General features: G+C 42.9%; 1 protein-coding gene across 1 annotated transcript; it reads right to left on the reverse strand.

Moving 5' to 3' along the window:
* Positions 1-1,048: 1,048 nt before the first annotated feature.
* LOC143364016 (uncharacterized) lies at positions 1,049-5,996 on the reverse strand. The gene is made up of 2 exons (XM_076804538.1): positions 4,911-5,996; positions 1,049-1,329 (listed from the first exon to the last, which is right to left on the reverse strand). The coding sequence occupies exons 1-2, from the start codon at positions 5,944-5,946 to the stop codon at positions 1,319-1,321; spliced, it is 1,047 nt and encodes a 348-aa protein (XP_076660653.1). The 5' UTR covers positions 5,947-5,996; the 3' UTR covers positions 1,049-1,318.
* Between the last annotated feature and the right edge of the window lie 4,515 nt (positions 5,997-10,511).

Here is a 10,511-nt window from a genome sequence, read left to right on the forward strand (position 1 = left end):
GGGTTCGCTGTTCACCTCACTGACTGGTCCCTCGGTCACCCCAGGGCCTCGCGTTTTGTTTTCAACAGTTAAGAAGAAATTTCACAGGTATTTTCTCATTATTTCTTTATTAATGTTTTAATTTGAATAGATCTTGTTACCTTGAATTTGGAATTTATAGGATATGGGTCTTAGAGATTGCTATTCCCTTATAACTTCTGCGAAATATATTCTTTATGTTCCTTGAGTTTTAGCGTTATATATACATACACTAATGAGCAAAACTGAGTCTACACTATTTGAAGCAACATAAAAGGTTTAGTTTATTAGACGAGGTGTAAAAAATTTTTGAAAAAAGTTTGAATTGGTCGGAATCGCAAAAGAAATAGTAAAAGTTGGTTTTTCTAGCTTTTTTATCTGAGCCTGTATTGAAAATTTAAAAAATGTGTTTGATTCGTTTGAATAAATTGCATCCATGCTGAAAATTTTACCGATATTGGTTTATTCGTTTACGAGTTATAAACGCTTAAAAGTGGAAAATTGCCGTTTTTCACGATTTTCGACTTAAAATCGCACTTTTAATCGTTTATAACTCGTAAACGAATTAACCAATATCTGTGAAATTTTCAGCATGGATATAATTTATTCCAGCGAATCAAATACATTCTTTAAATTTTCAATACAGGCTCAGATAAAAAAGCTGAAAAACCAACTTTTACTATTTCTTTTGCGATTCCGACCAATTCAAATTTAAGAAAAAAATTTTTTACACTTCGTCTAATATATATATGTCGGAGGCTGGGCGGACTCTTCCGTCCTCGGACCCGTCGGAGATTGTCCGTCGTCGTTCTCCATCGTTTCGCTCCTTTCGCGCTTACGCGAACGTCGTATGGACTCTACACGTACACGCGATGCCGGATCGCGTAGCGCAACGAGAGACACGTCAACGAGCACACGGGCCGCACAGAATGTTCGCGTACGTCTTTCTGTTCTTTTACTCTCGAGAAGTCGCTTTCCTCAAAGCTAGTCTTCGCTCTACCGTCCCGGAAACTATTCTGTCGCCCGTGGTCACGTTCAACAGGGTCCCAGCCCATCATTCCAGGTACCCTGTCTCGCATCTCCCTTTGCCCCGCGCGCGAAGAGGGGTAGCGCAGGTACGCAGGGACTGTTTTATTGCCCCTTCGCAGGGCAATTATCAGGGTACGGTAAATCGTTATTTTACAATTAAACTAAGTCCTATAGGCGTTACGCGTTGTTGCCGACGGGGTGCATCGCTGCCATCACGCCCCGACACGGCCCTCCTGACTGTCACACGTCCTCGTGTGGAATTGCAACGACTTTATACATCGTCTGGAAAAGAAATACCATCTATGTTTCCCGTTCGTCCATTCTGACAAAATATCGATTGAGCTCTGAATGCCATGTTTGCCATGTACTCTATGTCGAAGCACTATACACGCGTTCGATGTCATGCGGGCAATCATAACCAATTCTGGATAAAAACATATTCAGATAATTCGGTGCCACGGAATAAACAGTTCGGCCAAGCGGTTCTGACACACCGTGAGCTCAAGACAACAACATGAACTTTTAGTCCACTACTGGACACAACAGAACAAAGCCACCCATGTGGCACCCGACCAACCACGTGGTCACACCTTTTTCAGTCGACTCATACGACTCCTGACCAATCACGTGGTCACACATTTCGCAGTCATCAACATGACCCAATACATCCATCGTCTGCCGTTACATCGCCCCGCCTCCTTTACCAGCTAAACTGGGTTTGGGAATAATGGCTTACGACTAATAAGCACGACGCATGGATTTTCACGTGTTTCTTTCCTCACTGTTGTCATCCCCGACACTGGCACATTCTGTTAATTCGGTGTCGCTCCAATTACTACGGATATCAAACTCTATGGGAACAGAACTATCAGGCATCAATCTCAGTCGCTCGTGAGCATATTTAAGTACTCTATTGCCACTTACAGGCTTCAAACGATATCTGTCGTTGGGCAAAACTTCTATTATCTTATACGGACCGCGAAATTTAGCATCTAATTTCGTTTGATTTCGTTCGTGATTTTCTATAAGAACGTAATTTCCGACCGAAAATCTAACAATTTTTGCTTTGTTACTATCGAATCGTGTTTTGTCGTACGCGGCGTTTTGGTCGATCGCTTGGGTCGCTTGTTCTCTGATGTCCGAAAGGTCGAGTTCTTCGCCGTTATCATTAGCAACTGACAATGATATTGGTCTGGCAACTTTGCCTATCAGCAATTCCAAAGGGCTATGCTTAGTGGTACGATTCGCTGTACAATTTAACGCTAGTTGGACATTTTCAAGGGACTCTTGCCAGGACTTGCTATTATTTAGTTCTACCGCGGTAAGCATATTTCTAAGCGTACTCATTGTTCTTTCTACCTGACCATTGGCACGACACGTACCTGTAGCGATTAGATGCAGGTCAATATTATGGGTCTTGCAGAATTCACGAAAATTGCTGTTTGCGAAACATCTACCCTGATCGGCAATAATTCTGGAGGGGGCCCCAAATAAATTCACGCAGTAATTCAGTGCTGTGATGGCACTGGCCGCGTCTATGTTTATGGAATGTCGTAAAATTACAAATTTGGTGAACGCGTCGACGAACACAAACACGTATTCTTTTATGTTATTTTTGCCGCTAAGTTTTCCCGTAGCGTCAACATGAATCGTATGCCACGGTACGCTTACCTTTGGGATAGGATGCAGCTCGGCTTGCGCTTTACCTGAGTGAGACTTTGATAGTTTGCACGTGATACAATTTTCGACAAATTTACGAATGTACTTCGACATGTTAGGAAACCAGTAATGTTGATAGGCCTTCTCTAAGGTTTTGTTCCAACCAAGATGCATAATAGACTCGTGAACATTATTAATTACGGACCATCGAAAATGTACGGGGACTATGGGTAATTGTTGACTGCGATTTTTACGTTGTATTTTTCTATGCAAAACTCCTGATTTCAACGAATATGTTTTGGCGGTATCAGGATCCATTTCATTGTTTTCCAATTGGGAAATGATCTTGTTCAGTTCATCATCTCGTAGTTGCTCAGTTTGTAACCAGTTCTCCGATATCTCGGCCAAATTAACCCGTTTCTGTTCAATCCGTTTATGACTGTCTTTGATCGGTAAAGGGTTTCGCGAGAAGAAATCCGCGTGGCTCATGCGTTTTCCTTCTCGGTATACAATGTCAAAATCGTATGCCTGTAGGAATGCCCACCATCTGTGTACTCGCGGGGTAAGGTCCATTTTTGTACGCGAGGCTTTAAGCGAGTTGCAATCAGTGACGACTAGGAATTGTCTTCCTTGCAAGAAATGGCGGAAATGTTTTATGGCATTGACTACCGCTAACGTCTCCAACTCGTATGAGTGATATCGCGATTCGGCGTCAGTGGTTGTCTTACTATAATACGCGACCGCGTGAGATTTACTATCTACTTTTTGTATTAGGACAGCACCGTAACCATCCGAGCTGGCGTCAGTATGTAATTCGATTGGGTATGACGGATTGAATAGCATTAGTGTGGGTTCGTTTATTAAATTTGCAATAATGTCTTGTCGGATCTTTTCGTGTTGCTGTTTCCATTCTATCTTTCCTTTTCCCGTAGTCAATTTGTATAGTGGGGAAGTGATCTGAGAAAACTTAGGTATAAACTGTCTGAAATAGGAAGCAAGGCCTATGAATTGCCTAAGCTGAGTCACCGTTGATGGAGGAGAAGATTCGGTTAATGCTTTTACTTTCCGCGGGTTTGGCCTGATTTCCCCCACGGTCACTTCAAAGCCCAAATAATCTACACGTGATTTTAGAAACGCACATTTATTCAAATTGAGTGAGAATCCCGCTGACTTTAATTTTTCTAGTACTATTTGTAGCCTCTCTAAGGACTCTTGTATAGAGTTGGCCGGAATCATAACGTCGTCCAGGTAACAAACTACAAATGTGTTTACGAGTCCAGAAAGGGCTTGGTTTATGGCCCTCTGAAATACCGAAGGAGCATTACGAAGCCCGAATGGCATGGACAAATACTCGTATTGACCATCTGGAGTAACAAATGCAGTCTTTTCTATCGAGTCTTTATGGACAGGGATTTGATGGAAACCCGACGCCATGTCTAGTGTCGTAAAGTATTGTGCGTCGCTTAGTCGCTGGATTTGGTCGTTTATGAGCGGTAAGGGGTACCTATCGGGGACTGTGTTACTATTTAGTTCCCGGTAATCAACGCATAAACGGTCAGAACCGTCCTTTTTGTTAACGAGGATTACGGGACTGGCAAACGGGGAACAACTAGGTCTAATTATCCCGGCAGACAAGAGTTCGTTGATTTTGTCCTTTACAGTTTGCTTCTCATCAGGGCTAAGTCTATATGGTCGTCGTTGAACAGTACGATTAGGGTCTATTAATTTTATTTGTAACTCTCCCGAACTTATCCTACCCGTAGGTGTACCGAGGACAAACGATTCAGAAAATCCTTTTAACAGATCGATTAGTTCTTCTCTATGGGGACCAACTACATCTGTGTCAACACTATTAAAGTTATCGATCTTTTTGCCAACTTCGCAAATTTTTATTATCTTATCCCGTCTTAGACTGAAGCTATTCGCCGAAATTTCAACAGAAAACCCTTGCGTTATCAAATCGCGTCCAATCAAAATACTATAACTCAAATGTTCGTCCGGCACGACATGAAAGAGAATTTCAACGCGGTGATCGTGTATTACCACTCGGGACAGGATCTGTAAGTTACTCATCACGTTAGCGTTGCCAAGACCAATTAACCTTGTCAGATTTCTAGATCGCTTACCGGAAAATTTATTTCCCACCGACTCTTTTATCAGAGAGCATTCCGCACCCGTATCAAAACAAAATTCGTAGACCTCACCCGATTCCGCTAGTTCCGCTGTTACCGGGGCGATACTGCACAAGTTGATCTGCCGTTCCATGGGTATCCTCGGATGTGGTCTTCCATCCTCCTTCTTGCACTGTGGAGCAATATGGCCGTCCTCTCCGCACTTGAAGCAGGTAACCGGCTTTTTCGGTGGTCCCCGGTTGCTTCCGCTCGTGCCAGGCTTGGGTCCCGGCAACCTGGTAGCTCCTTGGCGTCGATGACAGTCCGTGGCTTTATGTCCTTCCTTGCCGCATGTTAAACACGTAACAACACTTTTCGGCTTCTTGCTGTCCGTTGACTTCGGTTCTCTTCCATCGGTGGTAACTGGCCGTTTACGGAACCCGAAGGCCATCAGCTCCTTTTGTAATGAAGCCCGCGTATCGATATTTGTTGTGAACGCAACGCGCTGCAGTCGAGGATCTATCTGCACGCAATGTGCCAATGTTGATGCTATTGCGATTTGTTCCGTCGACATCGATGCGTATAAATTAGTAAATGAGGCCAGCACACGGTTTGAGTATGAAGGCATAGACTCGCCTTCTCTTGGTTTTCCCCCGTTGATCCTCATCATTGCACCCACAGGGGTTTCGAACGTATCATATTGGGCTAGAAACATTTTTCTGAACTCACTCCAGTTCATGCCAGCGTAATTCACTTGCGACATCCACGCGGACGCGCCACCTTTCAATGCCCTGCTTAGAGCCATGACCAATTCGCTGCCCTGTATCGGTCGCTCTGCGAGACACACATCCACCGTTCTACACCAAGCTTTCGCACTGTAGTCCTCCTTATCCGGGTCGAACTCTGGCAGGAATATCCGGGTGGTGGCGTGTGTTGGTTGATTCACTATTGGACCTTGCATCCGTCCTAATAGCATCTCGAACATTAGCTTCCAATTTGTTCCATCGTTCTCGGGCGAGGAGACTCGCGGAGCTGAGTTTTCCCGCGAGAATCCCACTTCTGATGTCGGAGGCTGGGCGGACTCTTCCGTCCTCGGACCCGTCGGAGATTGTCCGTCGTCGTTCTCCATCGTTTCGCTCCTTTCGCGCTTACGCGAACGTCGTATGGACTCTACACGTACACGCGATGCCGGATCGCGTAGCGCAACGAGAGACACGTCAACGAGCACACGGGCCGCACAGAATGTTCGCGTACGTCTTTCTGTTCTTTTACTCTCGAGAAGTCGCTTTCCTCAAAGCTAGTCTTCGCTCTACCGTCCCGGAAACTATTCTGTCGCCCGTGGTCACGTTCAACAGGGTCCCAGCCCATCATTCCAGGTACCCTGTCTCGCATCTCCCTTTGCCCCGCGCGCGAAGAGGGGTAGCGCAGGTACGCAGGGACTGTTTTATTGCCCCTTCGCAGGGCAATTATCAGGGTACGGTAAATCGTTATTTTACAATTAAACTAAGTCCTATAGGCGTTACGCGTTGTTGCCGACGGGGTGCATCGCTGCCATCACGCCCCGACATATATATATATATATCAATTATTGATTCCCCTCGGGTTAAAATTTTAATTACATCTCCCGCTTTCGCTCGCTCTTACCCTAATCTTAACCTTAAACTTATCCTAACTTACCCTAACTTAATTAAACGTATCCTAAAAACACGCCATAGCGAGAGAGAACGATCTTACACTAATGTCCGCCGCGTTCTTATTTTTCCCTCTCCCACACACACATGCTTCTCTGCTCTCCCCCCTCCTTAAACCTCACACATCCTTCCCCCGCCTCCTGGACCTCCTCTTCCGGCTGCTCTCTCTTTCACTCCATTCCAATGCATTCTCTCCATTTACTTCATCTCCCATACCTCTTCCATTCCTGCTCTTCCTCCATTCGTCCACATTCCTCATCCATGCCTCTCCTCCTTCATCCCCTAATACTTCCCCCACCATCCCCTGCCAACCACTCCCCTCAACCCTCCCTTACACATTTCCAACACATGCTCTCACGTTTCCTCCTCCCACCCACAGACCAGAGTTGGGCATTATTTAGATAAAAAATTATTTAAATAACGATTCGAATAAAAGATACTTTATCTTTATTCGAAGGTTCGAATAAAAAAAGTATCTTTATCCGACGAGTATCAGATAAATACTTTTATCCGACGAGAATTTATCCGACGAATAAAGATAATTTTTTTTATTCGAAGCGGATTTATTCGAACTTCGAATAATTTTTTCATCTTTTATCTGTATCTTTTATTCGAAGGCTTCGAATAAATCTTCGAATAACTTTTGCCGAGCGCCGAGCATCAAAGACCCAGCGACGACAGACGACATACAATGTAAGCGGATGGAGAATCGCGCACGAATGAAAGTTTAAACTTTTAGATTTTTCAACATATCGTCATCAAATTGTGACGAGCGAATGGAGGGGATTTTCCTGATGAAAATGAGGTCAAATTCGAGTGTAATCGAACAAGTTTCACTGATACGTAATGTTACGATAAAAATTACAGTCTCATTAAAGGCAGTCCAAATGATGTCGTGTTTGGACTCATTTCGATCAGAACAAGCTCTACAACTCGTTCGTCTTAACAATATTGTTCTGATTAAAAACATACAAGCATAAATTGCCAATAATGCACGATTCTCCGTCTGCTTACATTGTAGGCTGTTGGTCGGACGCTGGTCTTTGAAGTTCCGAGCTCGCAGAGCGCGCGATATCGGTGTCAAACAACTACCAATCCAATTGCAAAACTTCATTGTTTTTCATGATTTTTTTGTGGGTCTTGCGCCAACTAATTCGTGGCATTCTTCTGATTAAAATGACACTAAACACGGTACAAATTGGACTGTATTTAGCATTTTTATCCGTAGATTTATTCGAAGCCTTCGAGTTGTAGAGCTTATTCCGATCGAAATGAGTCCAAACACGACATCATTTGGACTGTCTTTAATGAGACTGTAATTTTTATCGTAAAATTAGGTATCAGTGAAACTTGTTCGATTACACTCGAATTTGACCTCATTTTCATCAGGAAAATTCCCTCCATTCGCTCGTCACAATTTGATGACGATATGTTGAAAAATCTAAAAGTTTAAACTTTCATTCGTGCGCGATTCTCCATCCGCTTACATTGTATGTCGTCTGTCGTCGCTGGGTCTTTGATGCTCGGCGCTCGGCAAAAGTTATTCGAAGATTTATTCGAAGCCTTCGAATAAAAGATACAGATAAAAGATGAAAAAATTATTCGAAGTTCGAATAAATCCGCTTCGAATAAAAAAAATTATCTTTATTCGTCGGATAAATTCTCGTCGGATAAAAGTATTTATCCGATACTCGTCGGATAAAGATACTTTTTTTATTCGAACCTTCGAATAACGAATAAAAATATTTTTATCTTTTATTCGTTATTCGAAATTTTTATGTAGATAAATATTTTGCCCAACTCTGCCACAGACCCTACATACTTTCTTCTCCTTCTCCAACCAATCCTTTCCACCTCTCATCTCGTTTCCCAACCTGTACCTGGCCACCCTTTGCCAACTGCTCTCTGCCCACCCTTTCTTCAGATACCCTGGTATCCCCTCTCCCTTCACCCTCCAGTACTGCATGTTGTACCTTGCTCTTCCTATCTTTTCCCATCTCTCCCCCTGTTGCTTCTTCGTTTGCCTTTTCACTATCTCCTCACTCACTGCCTCTATCCTCTCCTCCATAATCTCCTCCGCCTTCTCCGGTGTCCAGCCCCTCTCTTCCCAAAAACGCCGTCTCTCCTTCACCCCACCTACTGCCACCCCACCCCTTGTGCCCTTCCTCATACCTGCTCCCAGCACAACCTAGCTAGCTACCCCCCTTTTCCCTCCCGCAACTTCTTCTCGTACCGCTATGCCCTCAACCCCGCCCTCCCTCTCAACAACTCCCTCTGCAGCTCTTCCCTCACCATATTCCCGGGTGTGTACCTCTCTACCCCTAGGACCCACCTCAGAAACCTCTCCAGCAACCTTTCCATCCCTTCCCATTCCTTCCTACACCTCGTCTAATAAACTAATCCTTCTAACTTCTCAATAAAATTCAAGTCATTTGATCTAATTTTTAAAAAGTTATGTTGCTTCAAATAGTGTAGACTCAGTTTTGCTCGTTAGTGTACATTAATATAAACAGTAATAACCAAATTACGAGAAGTGCCCGAAAACAGGCCATTTGTCCGCACTGTGCGGCGGTCTCTTTATTTTCCGAGATATTCACAAAAAACTCTATTTTGATGAAAAATTCTGCCTATTTTGAATGATCGAATTTGTTCTTTAGGGCAGGGGAGGGTTCTTTCTTAAAATCCACAAGGGCATTTTTATTATCCACCCTATGAAATTATCGAGTCGAAGTGGTCAATGTTTTTTCACTTTGCAATCAAATTCACAGAAGTAATTTTTTCATGATCACTATAAGTTGTTTCTATATATGTAATTATTGAGTTCATAAACGTTGAATGAAGTCTTCACAAGTGGAAGTATTACAGGTAGAGACAATTTCTAATTGCACCGCAAACGTTTTCTTCATTTATTCTCAGGTTGTCTCTACAATTTATTTTCCTTACAGCGTGTAGTAGCTTGAAAACTTTACCTTCTGCCGTTGAATACATGTTATTATTTATTTTCAGTGTTTTCAAGTGGGTGAGGCTCGCCAACGTATGCAGTGCGGATTCACTCCTTATCTCGCGGACTGTTTCCGCGGTCACCATCTCGGTTTCCATCTGATGTGGAATGGATCTTCAATGTAAGTAACATTACATTTTTCCTGTTGGTTGTCAGGGTGTAAACCGATCTTCATCTGCGTGTCTTGCAGGAAGATAAGTTGGAGTATTCTCCTTATCTGTTGATCGTTTTCCGCGCTAATTTACTGCATAGTTAAAGTCTTTAAATATATTTAACGGGTGGTCCATAGTAGTGGTTTCCGGAATTATAACATTGTTAAAATGTATTCGAAGTCGTTAAGAAGTCATTTCGCAGGTATTTTCTCATTATTTCTTTATCAATGTTTTAATTTGAATAGATCTTGTTTTCTTGAATTTGGAATTTATAGGTTACGGGTCTTAGGGATTGCTATTCCCTTATAACTTCTGCGAAATATATTCTTTACGTTCCTCGAGTTTTAGTACCTTATATATACAGGGTGAGTCACCAAACGTTAGCACCTCAAATATCTTTGTTGTTTCTAAAGATACGTAAAATATGGTAAGGACAAAGTTGAATGGTACAATGGGGCTGACACGATGCAAAAAAAATTTTGTTTTTATGTCATATTTTTGGAGATATCAAGGTCACCTTGACTTTTTTAAATGGAACCACCCTTTTTTAAACACCTACAATGATAGTCTCTTTCATTAGGAATTCAGTGACTCTAATTAGTCCAAGGTCATTCATGGTCAAGGACAGAAAAAACGTATAAAACTAAAATATGAAAGCAGAATACCTGTATTTTATAAATGTTCGAAATGATGGCCGTCTGCGTCGATACATTGTTGTAAACGAGCTCTGAAGGAATGTTGAACTCTGATGAGTGTATCCGAATTGAAATTCGTACATGCTGTGATGATACGCTGACGCATATCTTCAACTGTTGTTGGAGCATCCGTGTACATGGTCTCTTTTAGCAGA

The sequence above is a fragment of the Halictus rubicundus genome, unplaced genomic scaffold, assembly GCF_050948215.1.
Source record: "Halictus rubicundus isolate RS-2024b unplaced genomic scaffold, iyHalRubi1_principal scaffold0214, whole genome shotgun sequence".
NCBI classification, from domain to species: domain Eukaryota; kingdom Metazoa; phylum Arthropoda; class Insecta; order Hymenoptera; family Halictidae; genus Halictus; species Halictus rubicundus.

What these genes read in the sequence shown, in the direction of transcription:
- LOC143364016 (XM_076804538.1), bottom strand. Translation starts at nt 5,946, where the DNA reads ATGGAGAACGACGACGGACAATCTCCGACGGGTCCGAGGACGGAAGAG.